The 21598-nt window shown below is 39.0% G+C and overlaps 1 protein-coding gene across 1 annotated transcript in view; it reads left to right on the plus strand.

The window, feature by feature from the left end:
* The first annotated feature begins 1951 nt into the window (after window positions 1-1951).
* MED27 (mediator complex subunit 27) overlaps window positions 1952-21598 on the plus strand; it is a 262470-nt gene continuing 242823 nt past the window's right edge. Inside the window, exons 1-2 of the mRNA XM_043985374.1 lie at window positions 1952-2214; window positions 6240-6384. Coding sequence (XP_043841309.1) covers window positions 2012-2214; window positions 6240-6384 — 348 coding nt within the window. The 5' untranslated portion in view covers window positions 1952-2011. The remainder of the gene's footprint in view (window positions 2215-6239; window positions 6385-21598) is intronic.

The raw sequence follows: 21598 nt of genomic DNA on the forward strand, positions 1-21598 counted from the left end.
GCCCCTGTATTAAGTGCCAGATACTTCTTGCTCTCAAATTCTCCAAAAAAAATTCTTGAGACCTTTTTTTCATCACTAAATCATAGGATTGTAGAATGTCCAAGCTAGAAGTACCTTTAGACATCATTTAGTCATGAGATTCTTAACATTTGGCAGTCTGATGAAGCCTATGGACCTCTTTTCAGTATAAATGTCTTTAAATGCATAAAATAAAGTCAAGAGGATTACAAATGAAGCCAATTATATCTAAATAAAGATCTACTTTTCTCCATCCATGTTCAGACTCCTCCAAAATTTATACATTGGTCCCCAGATTAAGAATCATTGATCTTTTTCAACCCCCAAATTCAATGAGAAATGATTATTTCTGATGAGATGAGAAAACTAAGGCCCAAAGTCTCAGAGATAGAGACTTTTAGCAGAGCTGAAACTTGATCCCAAGTCCTAAATTCTATTATTTTAAATGAAACTACTTTGTTTTTAAAAATTATTTTATTTTTTGAAACTACTTTATTTTTGTACTCTGTTCCATTAAAGTTTGGGAAATAAGGAACCTTCTTCTAGATATTTGAGATATGCTGGTGTAGCCCATGTAAGCTCTAACATATCTTTATTACCAGTCTCATTAAGAAATTGGGTCCCAGAGCTTGGGGTTCCCCTTGGGGTTTTAGGAAAACCTTTGAGCAGTCAAGGGGGGGGGTAATTATCTAATGCTGTTGGCTAGACTGCTCCCTCCCTGCCCCCCCCCCATCAGTTGAGAATCCATCAAATCTGTCATCCTTAAGTAGCTTTTGGGAAAATGTATCCACTATGGTGGCACAGTGAAAATAGTACTAAGAATTCCTTCTCAAAGTCTGTGATATACTCTCTCCTAAGGACATACAGAGTTAAGTGGAAAACAACTCAAGCTTAAATTGCACATATAGCAAAAGGATCACTCACAGCTCCTGGTTGCTGGAATAACTTTTATGTCACTACTGGGAGTGTTCAAGAAGTTCTCTTTAAGCATGGCCCATCTGTCCTTGGTTCCTTATCCAAACATTGCCATCAATTGACCCAGGAATTTTGATATTGAAGCTTAAGATGGGAGGTTCAACATCTTTTGGATGCTTCAAAGTTAGAAAAATCCTCCTCCAGTCAAAGATGGGTGCGGTGGGGTAGAGAAGGAGGCCTGAGCCTCACCTTCCCCACAAGTGGTTCCTAGCTGGAACACCAAATTTACACCCAGCTATCTCCATGCTTTTATATAGGACTCAGAGAGTGTGCTGAAATCCCCTAGTCAACTGGAGCGGGTTTCCTCTCTGCTCATTTCACTTCATCAAATGGCTTTCAAAGACTTTTCACACTTAGTCTATGGTCTCTGAAATTGGGCGTTTTAGCACTTACTTCAAGTGACTCATTGAGTCAACCCTTCACACCAGAATACAAACACAGATTTCAGTCTAACTAAAAAAATAAATTTTGCTAATTGCCAGTGCTGATCTTTTTTTCTTGACTCGATTCACCACCTGTTAAATGGGGACAGACTGGAGAAAGAAATGGCAAACCGCCCCAGTCGCTTTGCCAAGAAAACCCAGTGGATCGTTTATGGGGTCAAGCAGAGTCAGACATGACTGAACAAAAACAAAGTGGAAGATAGCTGGATTTGGAGTCAAAGGACTAGGTTTCAAATCCCTTCTGTGTGATCTTGGGTGAATCACTTCCCACTTCCCACTTCCTGGGCCTCAATTTTTTCATCTGTTGAACGAGAAGACTGAATTAAGATGATCTGAAAGGTTCTCTAGAGTTCCAGTCTTATCAATGAATATTCAGCCTGTATCTGCTTGCTAGCCTGACAGCCCCGCCCTGACTACGGCCCAAGAACTACATTTCCCAGAGGCCACGGGAAATTGTAGGGGGGGGGGTGGGGAAAAACGCGCCCAGTGAGTGACGCTATCAGTGTGCGCGGCGGGCTGTGTATCGCCCCGGCAGCCGGCTGGGCGAGCGGAGGCCGGGGTTGGAATCGTTCGCCATGGCGGATGTGTTGAACGTCGGGGTGAATCTGGAGGCCTTCGCTCAGGCCATTGGCGCCATACAGGCGCTGCGCTCTAGCGTGAGTCGGGTGTTCGACTGCCTGAAGGATGGTATGCGGAACAAGGAGACGCTGGAGGGCCGGGAGAAGGCCTTCATCGCCCACTTCCAGGACCACCTGCACTCCGTCAATCGAGACCTCAAGTACGTGCCCACCCGTCGGGTCCGGCTTGACCCTTCGCCGCCCCCGCCAGGCCCCCGGGGCCCATCTCCAAGCCCCGGCCGAGCCTCCGGCCGCCTTGCCAGTGGGATCCTTTCAGGACTTCAGCCCTCTCCCCATCTCCCCAACCCTGTCCCCCCCACCTGTCGAGGACTGGCAGAGTCCCCCAACTGCCCCTCTCCCTCTATCCCTTCCCTCTGCTTTCTTGCCTCCCCTTCTCCTTTTCTCACTGACATTCTCCCCCCCCCCCCCTGCCCCCACGTGGATCTCTTCCTTTCCCACTGCTCCGAAAACTGGGCTCCATCATCTGTTTTCCATCCTCTCCTTCATTCAAATCCCATCCCCCCCAAACTGGCCTAGCTTGTTAAGTTGTTTTTGTTTTGTTTTGTTTTTCTCCAACTGCCCTTTCCCAGCGCTTTTCACAGGTTCTGATCTGTTTCCCATAGGAATTGGTCGGTGCCAATTATAGGATTTAGGGACCTTAGATATAAGGAAAGTGAGGGCCAGAAATATTAAGTGACTTCCCAAAAGATCGCACAGATAATGGCAGAGGCAGGATTCAAATCCAGATTCTCTGATTCTAGCTTCAGTGCCTGACACAAAATAGGACCGTCATAAATGCTGGTTGATTGATTTATTGCCCTTTCTGTCACACCATGCTGTCTCTCTCTCTCCCTTGCCCCCTCTTCCCCTTTCAGGAATAGTTTCCACTTCTTTCTCCAGGAATATAGTGCTTTCATCTCTGAAGGCCTAATTGACTATGGAGATAGAGATAGAGATATGTATCATATATGTATGTATGTAAGAAGTCTAGCTTTTAATTTGGGGGGCTTATTTCTAACTGTAATCCTGATATTACCTTACATGTATTTAGTGCTTTACTGATTTCAATTATATATTTCATCTTCACAGCAGTTCTGTGAGGTAGGCAGAGCAGCTCATTTTATGGTTTGAGGGCTAGGGTGTTTTTTTGTTTTTTGTTTTTTTTGGTTGTTGCAACTTTGTTTCCTTAGCAACCAGCTGGAAGGAGGAGGTGGGATAGAGGAGGAGGCCAAATGATGGGTACATCAGTTTTTCTCTAAGTGGCTGGCATTCCTTTTTTTTGGGGGAAAGCCAGACAAACACACTCCCCTCCCACAGAAAAATCAGTTTTTTGGGGCACTGTGCCAGTTAATGCTTTACTAGTGTGAGAGAATGCTTTTGTTACTTCTTTCATTTTCCATTTCTACCTTCCCTAAGGTTGATTCTCTGTGTAAAGTTCATGCACCATGATATGAAGTTTGAGGTGTTTGTTTCAACCCTTTCTACAACCTTTACTCATATATCCTTATGCAGTGGTACCAAGGATAATATTTGAGACTCTAGTCAAAGTGACATTGGTGCCTATACCTAAAGAGTTTCTTCTTTGCTGTTTGGGACTATCCCTTCAGAAAACTTACTTTTGGAAACCTCTTATGCTTTTGGATCACTTTGTCTGATGTGGTTAGTAGTCCCAGGGAACACTGAAGTGCCTTCATTTTATACCACCTTGTTGGTGTTTTCTTCATTCTATTTGTTTATCTTACCTTTTCTTTGTTTTGTTAAGATTTACCATCTGTGAAAAACATCCTATCCATATTTGGCACTCTATGAGCAATAAATAGTCATCATTTGTTCAGATATTTGCTGCTCTGGTAAATTTAATGATTTACACTGTGGGTCTCCAAACTGTTAGTGCAGAGATTGTGCCACAAGTATAAATTCAAGTCAACTAAGGTGAACAGTCATTTATTAAGCACCTACTATGTGTTAGGCACTTTGCCATGTGTTAGAAATATAAAGAAAGGCCTGCAGTATGCAAACAACCATATACAAAGAGTATGTATACAGGGCGAATTAGAGATGATTTCCAAGAAGGCAATAGCATGAAGGTATATTGGGAAAATCTTGTAGAAGGTGGAATTTTAGCTGATAATTGAAGAAGCCAGGAAAGCCAGGAGATGGAGAGGAGGAGGGAGAGAATTTCAGGTATGGGGGACTGCCAGTGAAAATGCCCAGACCTGGGAGATGGGAGTATCTTTTTTGAGAAACAACAGAGGACCATTGTTATAGGATCATACAGTATTTGTAAGGTGGTGGAGTGTGTGTGTGTGGGAAGAAAATAAGTATTTATATCACGTATACTATATACCAGGCACTGTACCATGTGCTTTACAAATATTATTTCATTTGCTCTTTACATCAACCCAATGAAGTAGGTGCTATTATTATCTCCGAGCAAACTGAGACAAGCAAGGACTTGCCCAGGGTCACATAGCCAGCAAGTATCTGAGGCTGGACTTGAACGCAGGTCTTCCTGTCTCCAGGCCTAATGCTCTGAGCGGGTGGCAGGGACTTTAAAAGCCAAACAGAGGTTTTATAATTTATCCTGGAAGTAACAGGGAGCTACTGGAGTTCATTGAATTAGGTGTGGTGGGATAATGGTCAGATTGGAACTTTAGGAAGATCATTTTGACAGTTGAGTAGAGAATGGACCAGCATAGGGAAAGTCTTGAGGTAGAGAGTCCAATCAGCAGACTGTTGCAAAAGTCTAGCTGTGAAATGATGAGGGCCTACACCAGGATTGGGGCAATGTCATAGGAAAGAAGGGGGTGTATATGAGATATTGTAAAGGGAAAATCAGTAGGACTTGGCAATGGGTTTGATGACGGGGAGAGAGAGGTGGAGGACCACATTTGGGTTATCAGCCTGGGTGACTGGAAAAATGATGGTGCTCTCAACAGTAATAAGGAAGTTAGGGAGAGGGGAGGGTTTGGGGGGAAGATGATGAGTTTACTTTTGGACACATTGATTTGCAGTGCCGTTGGTACATCCAGTTCAAGATGTCCAGTAGACAGTTAGAGATGCAAGCCTGGAGGTCAGCAGAGAGGTTTGATGATTATGGAATCCAAGAAGTTCGTTTTTCCTTCAAATGGAAATTTAGAGAAGTCATTAGAATCTTCATTTTTGTAGCCACATTACTGATTGCAGTGCTTTTAAATTTTCTCTCTTTAGGAATAACACTCCCAAATCAAAAAACGTTATAAACCAATCTCCACTTATATGTTATTTTGATTGTCTTAAACGTTTATATCCTATCAAAACCTATTTGTTTCTGTTCTAAGAAAACATGAGATAACATACCAGTATTTATTCTTGACTATAGTGGGTCCATTCCAGAATTTAAATATAATCAAGTGTAAATGATTTTCTTTGGTCTTTAAAACTTTAATTAAAAATCCTTTTTATTAATACTTTAAAATTGATTTTATTTCCCAATTCCACATTCTTCACCTTCTCCCTTCAAACTATATCTTGTAATAAAGAAGTACAGTTAGGCAGGTACTTGTCATTCAGTCAAACAAGCATATATTAAGTACTCACTGTGAGCCAGGCACATGCTTTATGCTACACCTGTAGTCTCCTACCTCTCTATCAAGAGGAAGGAGGCACATTTCACCATCAGGTCCCTGGAGTTAAAGATTAGTCATTGCATTGATGGCATTGTGGTGCAATGAAAGGGTGCTGAATTTGATGTTAGAAGGATCTGGGTTCAAATGCTGCTATAGTATTATGACTCTTGGCAAATTATTTAGCCTCCCTAAGCCTCAGTTTTCTCATCTGTAAAATAAGGAGGTTGGGAAAGTTAACTTCTAAGACCCCTCCTACCTTTAAATCTAGTATTCTGTGACACCTTTAAGTGTTGTTTTTCTTTACATTTCCCAGACATTGTATGTATTGTTTTCTTGGTTCTGTTTATATTGCCTCAGTGCATTCAAGTCTTCACAAGTTCCTCTTTGATTTTTCTCATTTTTGCCGGTTTTCTGATGTGAGGTGAAATGTCAGTTTTGCTAATGATTTGGAGCATCTTTTTCCATGATGGTTGATCACTTATATTTCTTTTTCAGGAAATTCTTAGCTTATATCCTTTGACTTCTCCCACACTGGGGAGTGGCTCTTATAATTGATTTTTCTCCCTTTCAATTTTTAGTGAACTGGAGCGTCTGAGTAACTTGGTAGGCAAGCCATCTGAGAACCACCCTCTCCATAATAGTGGATTGTTAAGCCTAGATCCTGTTCAGGACAAGACTCCTCTCTATAGCCAGCTTCTTCAAGCATATAAGTGGTCGAACAAGGTAAAAGAAAAAAATTACTTTCTCTCTCTCTCTTTCTCTCTCTCTATGTAATATTTGTCAATATTCCCAGCATCATCTTTTGATGGAGAATGTGAAGGTATGCTATATCAACTTTTTGATTCAACATAGAACCATTGAATTGGATGGTATGTCAATTAAGTTTAACAAACATTTAACATCTGCTGTGTGCAATATATGGTGATGAGCAGGGCTGCAGAGTAGAATACAACAAAGTCCTTTCCCTCAAGGAGATTACAATCTAATTTGAGTGGATAGGGGTCATTATGACATGTATACCAACAAATATGATACAAACTAGAATGGAATGGGAGCAAAAAGGAAATCTAGACAAAAGCTATAAGAAAATAAAAGTTTTGATGTAATGATGATGTCCACTTCTATTTTTAAAGATCTCTGTATTTTGAAGTTTCAGAACATCCCTAAAATCACCACTTATTGAAAAAGTATATATTTTAATCTACATGTTATGTGATTCACATGTATATTTATTTTGAGTTTTCTTGTGGTGATAGAGGTTTTCTGGAATATCATTATAGCACTCTTTGTAGTAAGACCAAATTCTATGGCAGGCTTGTCCTTTTTAAAATTTAAATATTTATTTTTAGCATTCATTTAAAAAAAATTGAGTTCCAAATTCTTTCCCTTTCTCCCACCCTTCCCTCACCCACTGGGAAGGCAAGCAGTATTGATGTAGGAGGCAAAAAGGGGTTAATAGAAAAAAATCTAAGACTCAAGCTCTAATTAAAATATTAGCTCTAAAAGGGATTCAGACCACAGTTAATGGATAACTTATAAGTCAGGATGCTAAGTTCTTTTACCCACAGTAATCAGTACCCATAACAGGAACAGAGGGAGCTAGGTTGTGAAGACCTTAAATAAAATGACAGGCTATAGAAATTCAGACTAGAAATAAATGAAAAATGAAGATGTTTTGAAACTAGCCATGGGAAACTGAAAGAGACATGCACAAAAAGGCCAAATTTGTCCCCAGATTCACCTTATGACGTGTAAACCCCCAAAACACACCTCCACAGAAAAAGGTACCCACCTTGGGGGTTGACTTAGGATCTCAGGAACTCTAAATTAGGATAAGCCCTCTCCTATACCTCCCCAAGGTGGAGATTATTATAATGAGACTGATAATCAATTTATCCATACTATAAATATATCTGTCTTTCCTTTCCTTATTCGAGAGATACCTTTCCACTATTCTGGTTCTCTCTCTGTGATCACTCACAGTATTGCAATAAAACTTGGGAAACTGAGTCACTGAATCTTGTAATTCTTTTGGGACGACTCACGATCAATTTGACCCCTGATTCTATCCCACATCAGTATGATAGCAATTATACATGTGAAGTCATGCAAAACCTATGTCCATATCGGCCATGTTGGAAAAAAGGGGGAAAAAATGAGAAAAAAACTTTTAAAAAGCAAGATAGTTAAGAGAATGAAAAAAGTATGCTTTGGTCTGTGCTCTAGTTCATCAGATCTCTCTGAAGTTGAATAGCATAATTCATCATGGGTCCTTTGAAATTGTCTTGGATCATTGTCTTGAACAGAGTAGCTAATCATTGTTACAATATTGCTGTTACTGTGCACAATGTTCTGGTTCTGCTCACTTTACTTTGCACTGGTTCATATAAGTTTTCCGAGGTTTTTCTGAAACCATCCTGCTTATCTTTTCTTGTAGCATAGTATTTCCCAGTTGATGGACATCCTCTCCATTTCTAGTTCTCTATATAGGTAGGTCAGTCTTAGACCCATTATAAGAGGGATGATAGTTCTTGATCTGCTGAGAGGACTTTATTAAGCCCCTATGTGTTCCAAGCACTGTATTAAGAGTTAGTGATACAAATATGAAAAAAAAAAGACAGCTCCTGCCTTCAAGGAGCTTACAATCTAATGGGGGAAGACAACACAAAAAGAAGCTGAAAAGGTATTTGGTAGGTATTGTTCTCAGAGGAATGGTGGAGCAGTGCAGCCAGGTGAGAAATGAGATGTCTGAGCTGAGCTCTCTCCTTAAAATGGAGGTTTGGAAGTCACGGCCCCACCCTCTAGTTAGAGAAGCTGCGAGTAGTGTTGGGGTGGAGTCCCAAGGTTGATGAGATCTTACATGATGATGAGGTTATCCTCGTAATGAGTATTGAGGAGAAAGGCCCCAGAGTAGTGCTGTCAGGTGGGAAATGTGTGCTTTGGAGTTAGTCTCATGGCATAGATTATAGGAGAACATAGGAGATTTGAGTGTAGTCTCAAGCAAGAAACACTATACTAACAACTCCCTTTTTAGGTATGAGAAGATGTTTTGCTTCTCTTCAGAATCATGTTTATTGCATAGGACTTAAATTTAAGGCCTGTAGGACGATGTAGGTAGTCTTGGAAAAACAGAACCGCCTGTAGGAGAGTTGAGTAGCACAGACAGGTTTGGAGGTGGCTGTAACCAGAAAAATTCTTTTTGACTTTAACTTGGTAGTGAGCCCTTTTTTTCTCCTTCTCTTTCCTGTAGCTCCCCACTGTGTGGGAGGCTACTTGGATCTTGGCTTCTTCTGGTTGCAGTGTTTCTTCTTGGAATTTTTCTGTCTGATACTACTCCGTAGGATCATGAGATTTAGAGCTAGAAGATGGCTTAGAAATCATCTAGTCTATGTGAGTTATCATTAGAGATGAGGAGACTGAGGCCCATAAAAGTAAAGGTCATACAGGTAGTAAATATTAGAGCTGAGATTCAAACCCTGGTTTTAAATCCATTGTTCTTATCTCAGAGCTGGCCAGAACCTTAGAGATTATCTAGTGTAGCTTCTCCATTTGACATTTGAGAAAACTGAGACCATGACAGGCTAGGTGATTTACTCATGTTCACACAGGTAAGTGAACGGAATCGACCTCCCAAGCCAGCCTTCTTTCCACTGTACCAGTCCATTGTTCTTTGCTAGCTGTGTGACTTTAGGCAAGTCACTTAACTTTTCTGGGCTTAATTTATAAAACCTCTGCACTCAGCTAATGAGAGAGTTGAATTAGATGATTTGCAAGGTCCTTTCTGGTTTGAAAATTTTATGACTTTTTTTGTTCATTCAGTCAAAAAGCACTTAATTATGTGCCAGACACTATGCTAAGCACTGGGGAAGCAAAGAAAAGCCAAAACAGGTCCTTGCCCTCAAGGAAATCACATTTTAATGGGGGAGACAACAAACTTTGTACATAAAGAATATACAGGGGGCAGCTAGGTGGTGCAGTGGATAGAGCACCAGCCCTGGAGTCAGGAGGACCTGAGATCAAATCTGGCCTCAGACACTTGACACTTACTAGCTGTGTGACCCTGGGCAAGTCACTTAACCCCCATTGCCCTGAAAAGGAAAAGAAAAAAAAAAAGAATATGCAGTGTAAATGGGAGGCAATCTCAGAGGGAAGAAAGGTGAGGTGGAAAGGGAAGGAGGGCGGACACTGGGAAAGGCCTCTTTCAGAAGGTGGGAATTAGCCCTTGACCCCTGAAGGAAGTTAAGGAAGCTTGAAGGTAGAGGTGAGGTGAGAGAGCATTCTAGACATGGTGACAGCCAGTGCAAAGGTATGGAATTAGGAGATGGAATGTTGGGCGCAAGAACAGCTAGAAGGGAAGGTCATTGTTGCTCATAGGTCACAAAGATATTCTTTTGGGATATACTGGTATACAAAGTGCCTGTTAATGGTTGATTGTTACCATCAGAACCAGGGTTCATGGATACTGACTAGGCAGGAGGTAAGTGACTTACCCATTGGTGCTAAAAGAGACTCAGTCCTTCAATCAGCCTAACCCAAAACAAGGACAACAAAAAGCCACTAGGAAGGCAGAGCAGTAGGGACAAAGATGTCCCCTTCTCCAGGCAGCCTTTAGACTCTCCTTTCCCTTTCAAGATTGTCCTTGACGTTCCCTTTAATCCAGTTTTACATGTCTTAAAGTGAGAATATGTGGGGCAGTGGGATTGTCTGTGATTTGTCCTACAGCACACATTCCCTTGGTAGGGCCCTGTCCTATGTTCAGAACATTTAGTCCCTACTTATTGTGGGAGCCCAGACTCTAGTGATAAAAGAGCCTACAAGTGGTGTTTCACTTGGCTAGAGTTGGTTGTGGCAGAAGAAGGGAGTTTCTGGGATAACTGGCACAGAATAGAGAGAATGTTACTTTCAAAGCAAAGCACTCTGCCATCACATGGAAATTGTTACATTTAAATCTTTCTCTATAATTTGAGAACAAGCTAAAGATGGAATGGTTTTCAAAATCCCAGAATAAGTAGGTAGGGACACTGCGCTGGAGCACGAGGAGGTATTTAAAACAATGGTTGCTGATACATGTTGTCTTTCTCGTTAGAATTTGAGGCAGGTGCTGTTTTTACCTTTTTATCCTCTATGCTTAGCACAGTACCAGGCACTTAGTAAACACTTGATTGGTTGGTATCTGGTGATGTCAAACTCTATTCATTCCTGTTTTTTCTCATCATTTTCCTAGATATTCTTGACCTTTTGTTCCGTCAAATGACTAATTCTGTTAAGTATTTCTTTGATAATTTGATTAGTATAACATTAGTTATATATTAATTTCAATAGCATCATTTTTACTATACTGGCACAGCCTAGGGAGGAATATTGAGTATGTCTCTTTTTATGTAGATAATCCTTAGTTTAATGAAAATTGTTTTATAGGTGCTTATGGACAAATCCTTTCTGTCTAAGTGGGTTGGTTCTTCAATATTTAATGTTTTGTTATCTTTTAAAAATTATACTTTATTTTAACATCCATTTAAAAATTTTTTGAGTTCCAAATTCTCTCCCTCCTTCCTGCACCTCCAACACCTATTGAAAAGGCAAGCAATTTGATATATATTATACATGTGAAGTCATGTAAAATTTTGTTGTTATTTTAAATGGCATTTCAGAAGATAAATTAATCCCAGAGGTGACACAGGTTGAAAATATAAATAGACTAAAGAGGGGTTTAGATCAATTAACATATGACATTCATAACAAACTGTTAGGGAAGCTAGATATGTTTAGAGATGGTCTTAACTTTTCGAAGCAGTCATTTTTTCTTTAAAAAGCATATTTTTATTGATGTTTGTTTTCTTCTATGGTTTCCCCCAGTATCTCTCCTCCTGTTCCTTTCAGAGAATCATTCCATATAACCAATAGTATTTTAAAGGCAAAAAAAGAAGAGGAAAAAATATCAGCATAACTTATCAGTATATTGAGAAAGTGGAAATATGTGCAATGTGCTATACTTGTGGACCTCTTTCCTCTTCAAAGGCATTGGGTAGGAGTGTCCTCTAATATCTCTTATTCTGAACTATGCTTATTCTTCATAATTTTGCACCATTCACTTTGTATGTGTATTCTGTTTACAGCATTGTTGTCATTGTATATGTTGATTTCCTCACTCTGCTTATTTCATTCTGTATAGGTTCATGTAGATCTTTTCATATTTCTCTATCACATTCATTATTTCTTATAGCACAGTAATATTCTATCATATTCATATACCGCAGTTTGTTGATTGATGAGGAATTTTAAAATTTATTTGGTATCAGAAAAAGTGCTATTATAAATATTTTGGTGTATATGGGGATTTTCTTCTTCTAACAAAGGCCTTCTTGGAATATAAGCCCAATAATAAAATCTCTGATTCAAAGGCTATGACCATTTTAGTCAATTTATTTACATAATTTGGAATAACTTTCCAAAACAATTGTACTGAATCACAATAGTACCGATGATTTATTAGTGTACCTATCTTTCCACAATCCCTCTAACATTTCCTGTTGCCATTTTTTTGTCAGCTTTGCAAATTTGTGGCGTGTGAGTTGAAACTTCACAGTTGTTTTGATTTACATTTCTCTTATAATTAGTGATTTGGACAGTTCTTTCTTGTGGTTGTTAATAGTTTGCAATTCTTTTGAGAATTATTTGTTCATAATCTTTGACCACTTATTAATTGGGGAATGGCTTTTGGTCTTGTATATATCTGTTAGTTGTTTATATATCTTGGAAATCAAATCCTTACCAGAGAAATTTGATACAAAGATTTTTTTTTTCCATTCAGTCCTTTTCATTCTTATCTTCAGTGCATTAATTTTGTTTTTGCAGAAGCTTTTCAGTTCATTTAATGAAAGTTACCTATTTTATCTTTTATAGTTGTCTCTATCCATTGTTTGGTTAAGAATACATCTGCTATGCATAGCTGTGAGAGATTTTCTAATTTTAGGTTTTCTAATTATAGGTCATGTATGCATTAAAGGGCTGTGATGTAAGGTGTTGATCTAAGCCCAGTTTCTGCCAGATGGCTTTCTGGTTTTCCTATAAGTTTTGTTCAAATAGGGAGTTACTTCCTAAGTAATTTCTGCTTTCCATTTTATTGAACCGTTGATTTAACGAGTTGCATTGTTTCTTATGTTTCCTTGTCAAGTCTGTTTCCTTGATTGACATGATTTCTTTAAACCTCTACTAGAATGAAATTTAAGGTCTGAAATGCTATTTCTCCTTTGTCATTTCTTCATTTACCTTCATATTTTCAGTGTTTTGTTTTTCCAAATTAATTTTGTTATTTTATTAGGTTCTGTAAAATATCCCTTTGACAGTTTGATATAACATTGAAAATTTAAATGAACTTTGGTAGTATTGTCATTTTTACTATATTGGAACAGCTCAGCCATGAGTACTGACCAACTAGTCCTCCAGCTCTATTAGTTGTACTTTAATTTCTTTAAGGAGTGCTTTGTGATTGAATTTATACAAGTCTTTTGTGTTGTTAGTAGAATCATCCCCAGATCCTTTAAGCATTTTTTTACTTTTTTGAAATGGGATTTCCCCTTTTATTAATGCCTCTTCGATTTTATTATTACTATATAGATGTACTATTGATTTTTTGGGGGGGTGGGGCAATGAGGGTTAAGTGACTTGCCCAGGGTCACACAGCTAGTAAGTATCAAATGTCTGAGGTCGGATTTGAACTCAGGTCCTTCTGAATCCAGGGCCGGTGCTTTATCCACTGTGCCACCTAGCTGTGCCTATGTATTATTGATTTTTGAGGATTTATTTTGTAGCTGGCCGCTTTACTGAAGCTATTATCTTACTATCTTTGCTGATTACTTAGGATTTTACAAGTAAACTATTATATCGTCAACAAATTGGGATAGTTATATTTCCTCTTTACCTATTTGCCTTTAATTTTTTTTGTTTGTTTTATTGTTATTGGTAGTGTTCCAGAACTCTATCAAATAATAGTGAGGAGAGTAAGCATCCCTGTTTTACTTTTGTCTTTATTGGAAAAGGTTCAGGTGTATCTCCATTGCATATTATGCTTGCTTTTGGTTTTAGATAGATGCTTTTTATAATATCTCTGTGGCTTTGCTTTGTAGGAAGCATATGTGTAAATGAGGTTAGTTAATGTAATTTGTTAATGACTCTTTCCATATCTACTGAGGTAATCATGTGGTTTTGGATTTTTGTTTTTAATATAATTATGTTGATTGTTTTCCTAATGTTTAACCATCTTTGCATCCCTGGTCTAAATCTTACTTGGTTGTAATGAATGTAATGAATGATTTCATGGATAAATTGCTGTAGTGTTTGTAGTATTAAATTTATCTGTATTCATGAATGATGTGGGTCCTTGGCTTTCCTGTGTTTTATCCTTCCTTGGTTTAGGTATTGGGATTATATTTGCTTCATAAAGAGATTCTGGATGGTTGTTTTCTTTCTTGATTTTTGAAAATAATTTGTGTAGCATAGGTACTAATTGTTAAAAGTTTGACAGAATTCCCGTGAATCCAGTAGGACCAAGAGTTGTTTTTTTTCTTTGGTAGTTCTTTTACAGTTAATTTTATTTCGTCATTTCTGAGATTGGGTTATTTAGGATTTCTATTTGCTCCCTGTTAGCTTGGGTATTTTATGTTTTTGAAGATATTCCTTTATTTCTTTTGTTTTCTCAGTTGTGTTTTTTTTTAGCTAACAAAATTTTTTTTTGTTAGAAATTTAAATTTTTTATGGCTATCTTTTGTTTTTGTAAAACCTATTATCAGACATAGAGTACTCCTAGGATGGGCGAGATCCTAGATAATTGGATGATATGGTCCAATTCCCTTATTTAATAGTTGAAGAAACTTAGTCCCAGAGAGGTGAAACTACTTAACCAAGGTCATACAGCTAACTAGTTAGTGGCAAGTTGAGACTAGAATATAACTTCTTGACTTCTAATCTAATGCTTTTTCCACTAAAAGAGGCTGGTTTGGCTGAATGTAACTCTTTTTTTTTTTTTTTTTTTTTTTTAGTGAGGCAATTGGGGTTAAGTGACTTGCCCAGGGTCACACAGCTAGTAAGTGTTAAGTGTCTGAGGCTGGATTTGAACTCAGGTCCTCCTGAATCCAGGGCCAGTGCTCTAGTCACTGCGCCACCTAGCAGCCCCGAAATGTAACTCTTATAATTTAATGTTACCAACTTGGGAACACTTGCCTTTAACTTTTGCCCTACAAATTGTAATCCCGACTTGTATAGCATGTTATGAATGTATCTGGATAGTTGTGCTCTGCCTTTAGATTTATCAAATGACTTATAGTTGCAACTCAAAATAAATATAAACTATTTTGATTAGTATAATAAAAATATTTCAGTGGATCTGTGAAGTATTCCACTGCTGCAGATTACAGCCTGTTCTTGACTTCTTATCCTTTGTGATTTTTATTTAGGCCTTTCCTTAGTGCTGCTGCAGAGGATCTGTCCAATGTTCTGAAAGCCTTCCTGAAGTTCTTTTTAAATACAGTTAGCAAATCTATGAAATAAGCTCAGTTAAGTAAATGTTTTGGAAGGAACTAATTGCTTAGAGAGATTCACCTTATTCTATACTGCAAATAAGAGATCTCTTTATTGGTCTAAAACTTTCATTATTAATCTTCTTTTTCAAATGATTTAAATCCACAATTAGGAAATGTGTTAATTTATTAAGTAAAATGTAATCCTTAATGTGTTTTCCGTGGCAGAGTATGCACAGGAAACTCTCATTCATGACTAATGACTAATATAATTTCTTTAGGGAATTTTATAATTTTGTAAAGTCAGTTGAAAAATTAATTACATGGTGGTTGGCCTAATTGTTATAGCAGCACATTTAAAATTAATCTAATCTAATAAAAGATGTCAAAGAGCTGTGAGAAGCACTTGTTCTATACTAATTTGAGGAAAGAATTTAGTTTTTAAGTATTCCATGCATTCATAGAATTGTTCTGGAGAAAATTGAGCAGCTTTCTCCAACTGTGGCAAAAAATAATTGGTATTTATTCTGTCCTTGGTGTAAATTTGGACTTTGCAATATGTCTGAATGTAATAAACCAATGTAAAATTAGATTTAACTGACTCCCAGGGTGCCTTTCTGAATATCTCCAGCATCCTTTCACTGACTGTCTCTTGCTTTGATATTTTGATATGTCTGTGATATGAATGTGGCTTGTTGGTTTGGCCAGAAAAGCAGACTGTGACCAGAGCAAGGACTTCAGCCATTCCTTGGTTCTGCTTTTTGTAGCAAAGATTCTAGTCTGGTCTTTGTTGAAGGTGGGAGAGAAGTGGGGAAGGGCTTTGTTTCCTTTTATCTTGGCTTAAAACATTTTTTTGAGTGAAGAGGACTGGAATTGTTTTAAGCTGTCCTTCTGGGTCTCCTCCTCTAGGTAGCTTGAATTCTGAGATGGAAGGAGGAAACAAAACAGTTGTAGTGATATGTAGAAGATTTCTGATGATTCAGTTTTGAGTTTGTGACATTTTTGTTATTTATTTCCTTGTTGTTTTGATGAACTGATAAGGACATTTTCTTTAACCTAGCCTTTCTTCTCCCTCTGCCCCCATCACTCCCCATGGCAATTAGAACATGGGGAACCAGTATCAGGTTTCTACAAAGACACGGCATGGTTAAATGATGAAATGTTTACAAATTTGGCCACTTAATTCCCTAACTTAGTGGACTTCTAATTAATAATTTTGTTCTTTGCATTTTCAAGGGGGCACACAGTAGGCACTTAACAAATTCTCAATGAATAAATTCAGCTGTATCAATCACTAAATGAGGTCTACTTAAGCGCATCTTAATAAGGGGTGTTCTCTGACCTCTTTTGTATCTGAAACTATTGGGCAATTATGTAAGAACCAAAACTTAAGGCCCAGAAATGACCTTGGAAACCATCTAGTTCAGCCCAGCTTGTTTTGAAGATGAGGAAACTGAGATGCAGAGATGAGGGGAAGTGATTATAATAAAAAGTTCAAACAGTATAGTCAGATTCCAATTTTCTACTCATAAACTTATCTTTTGTAAATGAGCTAGTAATTTTCTAATCTCTGGCATCAGTTTCTCTTCCATTACCTGGCACTTTACTGATTCTCTTTTCCTCCTCTCTGTCTAGCTAGTATGTGTGCTCAGGGAATATAGATTCAGCAAATTTAGAGAAGTAAATCCGGGTCAAGAATATGCTAAGTAGGGGCAGCTAGGTGGTGCAGTGGCCCTGGAGTCAGAAGGACGTGAGTTCAAATCTGGCCTCAGTCACTTGACACTAGCTGTGTGACCCTGGGCAAGTCACTTAACCCCAATTGCCTCACCAAAAAAAAAAAAGAATATGCTAAGTATATATCAATGGGAGTGACTTTGGGATTATCTTTTTGTAATATTTATTGCTGCTGTGCTTTTTATTTAGAGTATATGTTTCTAGATAATCTAAGATAATCATCTTAGTTAGGAAAGGATAACTCAGAAGTAAAGTCAGACTAGAACACTGTTTAACCCTGTGAGTGTAGTGAAGGAGGCCAGTCCACGTGCTCTGTAGCCTGCTTCTCACAACCTGCTGCATCCTTCCTATAGCTTTTAGAGGGACTGTGGGTTCAGAAGTGGAGGAAGAAAGAGGGACAGTATGGGGGATTTAGGTGGGTAATAGATTCCCACTTTTGGCAGGATTGGTTCCCTTGGAAACAGTATGATCATTCACATTGCTTGAATGTTTTCACTTTGTTGTATGTGTTACACTGCCTGAGATTCTACTACTTTCAGTTCCCTTTGGGTTAACTAGTAACCTCTCCTAAAATGCTAGTATGGGGAAAGCTAGATAGTGCAGTGGATAGGGCACCGGCTCTGGAGTCAGGAGGACCTAAGTTCAAATCCGGCCTCAGACACTTGACACTTACTAGCTGTGTGACCCTGGGCAAGTCACTTAACCCCACTTGCCTCACAAAAAAACCAACAACAAAATGCTAGTATGTAGAGGAGGGAAAAGGTACTACTTTTATAAAAAAGTATTTTATTTTTTTCCAGTTACACGTAAAGATAGTTCTCAACATTAGTTTATACAAGCTTTCCAATTTCAGATTTTACTCCCTCCCTCCCCTCCCCCCCTCCCCTAGACAGCAGGTAATCTGATATAGGTTTTATATATATATATATATATATATATATATATATATATATATATATATAAACATTAAACTTATTTCTACATTGGTCATGTTATAATAGAAGAATCAGAGCAATGAGGAAAAACCTCAAAATAGAAAAAGAACAGCACCAAAAACAAAAGAAATAGTATGGTTCAATCAGCATCTGTACTCCACAGTTCTTTTTTTTTCTTCTGGATTTGGAGATCCCCTTCCATCATGAGTCCCTTAGAATTCTCCTGTAAAAGGTACTACTTTTGAATATAAGGGGCTTTGAGACAAACCTTCAGGCAGAGAGGAGTATCCAGAGCCTAGATAGGTAGGTTGCTGGGCCTTCTTTCCCTCTGGAAGAAACTCAACATCTCTCAGGGGAGTGGCGCTTGGAGATGGTGGGGATTTTTGAACTGAGCACCAGTGGTGAGGCTGGGGAAAAGGATGGCAATGGGGAGGGGAAGCCATGGGCTAATGGAAGGAGGCATCAGCATCGATGGAGCGCTGCTGTGTAGGGAGTTTGAACTGAGAGCTAAAGAGGCTCAGTAGTTTGAAGTGAGGAAGTTTTCCTTGGTGAGGGTAAGAGGGATTTGTAACTTGAAGGCAATTCAGAGACCGTCCAGTCTAACTCACTCCTTTTATGGATGGGGAAACTGAGATCTAGAGAAGTAAAGTGATTTGCCCAGTGTGACATGGGGGTGAGTGGCAGAGCTGGCCTATTGGAGCTTGGAGTACATTATCTGAGGCAGGAACGAGTTTGTGGAGCCCAATTTGTGTTGTGCCTCTAATGACTTCCCTGGGAGGTAGCATGGTACAGTGTAAAGAACATTGGCTTGGGAGTCTGAACACCTGGGTTCTGCTCCCCCTTCTGGTCCAGGGCAAGTCAATGACACATGTATTTTCTCGAGGGCTCTGTGCCCTCCCTCATCAGTAAAATCAGGGGCTTGGACTAAATGATGCCTTCTAGTTGTACATTTTTTTCAGTGGAAGTTGTTTATGTGCTTTTGGGTTATAGGAATGCAAGACTGAAGAGGCATTTGGTGCATAGCAAATACAGGACTTGCCTTGAAAATGATAACTTTATTCAAGTCCTGCCTTTGATATGTACAGGGTCTGTGACAGTTCAAGTCATATAACCTCTCATCTGGCTAGGCAGTTCTCTAACCTGTAGAAATGCTACTAGTCTGGATCAGAGGAGGGAGTTTTCCCACACAAAAGAAATCACAGATCTAGAACCCCATCTCCCTTCCCCCCTCCAAAAAGAGATCATAATCAGGGAAGGGGATATTATCACCATCTTCATCCAGGAGCACTCTTGAACACACATAGGACATTGTGTACAGAATATACTGAAATAAGGTCCCTGTCCTTGAAGAGTCTTTGGAAAATTACTTTTACAAAGGTTCTCTAGACAGCATTAGCCTCTTGTAATAATACACCAAGTATAAATGTTAATGAAATCAAGTGATGCCCCTCTAATTCCAAATGGCAACTTTGTGTCCTGAGGCTTTGGGCCAATTCCACAATTTTATATTCTACTTATTACTTGTGATTTCTGAAAATTGGGTCCTAAGAACTTGCTTTACTGTTGCCTCCAACCAGGTTTCTCTGTGTATTTTTCTTCTCTTTGCTGTTTCCTCCTTCCTTCTCTGCCTGCTCCCCCATACCCCTCCCCCTTAAAAACATAATTCAGAACTCTTTTAAAGCTTTGCTCAGCCTATTCTGAGGATGCTGCATAGGCTATTGGAAGTAGCCCAAACCTTTCCCTGGGGAGTGCCTGTACCTTTCCTTCTGTTTTGTTTTTTGTTTTGTTTTGTTTTTTCCCCACATTAGCATTTTTGAATTGATTACTTTTGTATAACTTGTCTTAGGGATTGTGGAAACCTAAAAGCAACAGTGTTTCAGAAGCATATACTATGGAAGAACAGCTTAAACAATCATTATTCACCCCCCCCCCCCATATATACTGGCTATCTCAGGGGCAGGATATTTATGTTGTTTTGTGAAGGAAATACATCATTTATAGCCAAGAAGGCAGCAATTAAAATCTCCCCACTTTCTCTTAGTCCTGGGTTTCTTAGGTAGAGTTTGACCCTAAGGTAGGGTTTCCAGATCTTGGGTGTCAGGTTGCAGCAGTAGTTTAATATTTTTAGTGCCCTAGCCATGTCTGAAACTACATGCCAGTCTTATATTCTTCCAATTAACGAAACTTTCATTTTTCTCTCATTGTGACTTGGAAAGCAAAAGTCTGAGGCACTGACTGGGGCCACTGTGTCCTGGTAGCCATGGCAACCCACCGGGGGCTTCTTGGATTTCTTAGCTGTAAACCTTCTCTGCCTTGAGGTTGGGATCCCAGTGTTCAAGGAAAAGAAGAAGAAAACAGGCTGGGGCTTATAGCTCCTGGGGCTTCTATTCACTTAACCCATATGTGGCTCTGAAATTACCCTTGGCCAGATGTGCTCAGTTCCCTTCCAGAGGATCTTTTCAGACTATTTTGTATTCAGTTAGACTCTTAAGGTCACCACCACTTGAGTCTGAGAACTGTGCTTCCCATATGGCAACACACTGTTTCTCTTGTTATCCAGGTAAATTCAACCACGGTCTAAATGCTTAAGTAGATCCCAAACCAAATTTGTTTAGTACTGGTTGAAGGTAGGCTTTTGCACAGTGTTCTAGAGAAGCAGTGGCCTTAAAAAACATTGAGAATTTATGAAAACCCTGTTCCCTGTCTCCTCCCCACCCTTACTTTTTTGAGGTTTATTTTCCCTTTTCCAGATACCCTTGGCGTTCCTTCTAATCTAATTTTGTTTGTATAAACATTTTGAGAAAAGAGAGGAGGATGGTGAGAACATTGTGTGATTTCCCTGTCCCCCCCACCTCCCTCCATAATTCTGGCCCAAGCTCTGCTTCTGGAGGATTGCTGAAGGAGGTTGCTGCAGCTGCCACTACTTTTTCTCCTGCTCACTGCACTGTCCTTTGGCGCAGGAAACATACTTGCCTGCATTCCCCTTTGGTTTGGAAATGCCTTGCTGCATTCCCTTATTTGGTTTGGGAAGAACCACTCCTTCACTGGAGTTACTTTTTGTTTGGCAAAGGATCTAAAATGGTCTCTAGGACAAGGGAGTCCAGGTTTAGTTCTCAATTAACTCAAAGTTCTGATGACTTGAGAGTTAATTCAGCCCCCAGTGTCCTTAACTTTCCCTTGGGAGGAGCTTTCTTTTATAGTCGTTTCCTCACTAGCTTTTCTCACTGGAAAAAAAATATATCCCATCAGACTGATTTTAGTTTTATTAATTTTTTTTAATTAAAGGGATATTTTTCATTAAGCAGAAATTGAATCTCATATACTCAGAGGATGTCACATTGTCAGAGATCTTAGAAACCATCCAGTACCACATTCTTATTTTATAGATAGGAAACAGGCCCAGAGAAGGACAGTAACTTGTCTAAAGACCTACAGAGAAATTTTTAAGTGGAATTTGGGATACTTTGCAATATTGCCTGGCAATGTTAGGAAAACAGTGATGTTACTTCTTCCATGGAAACATTTTACAGTTATCCCTTCCACATCGAGGGGGTTAGGGGCATAGTGCCCCTGGGATCTGGAAAATCTGTGTAAAATTTTTTGGCTCTCCCTTCATACCAGAGGAGAAGTCTGAATTATTATGCTATTAAAAGATAAAATATGTTTGTTATACAATACTGTACATATATTTTATGTATTTTTGAATTTCTAAACTTTTTGTGTCACCTGCTGGCCTTTGTGTGTTGTCTGTGG

The sequence above is a fragment of the Dromiciops gliroides genome, chromosome 2 (genome assembly GCF_019393635.1).
Source record: "Dromiciops gliroides isolate mDroGli1 chromosome 2, mDroGli1.pri, whole genome shotgun sequence".
NCBI lineage: Eukaryota > Metazoa > Chordata > Mammalia > Microbiotheria > Microbiotheriidae > Dromiciops > Dromiciops gliroides.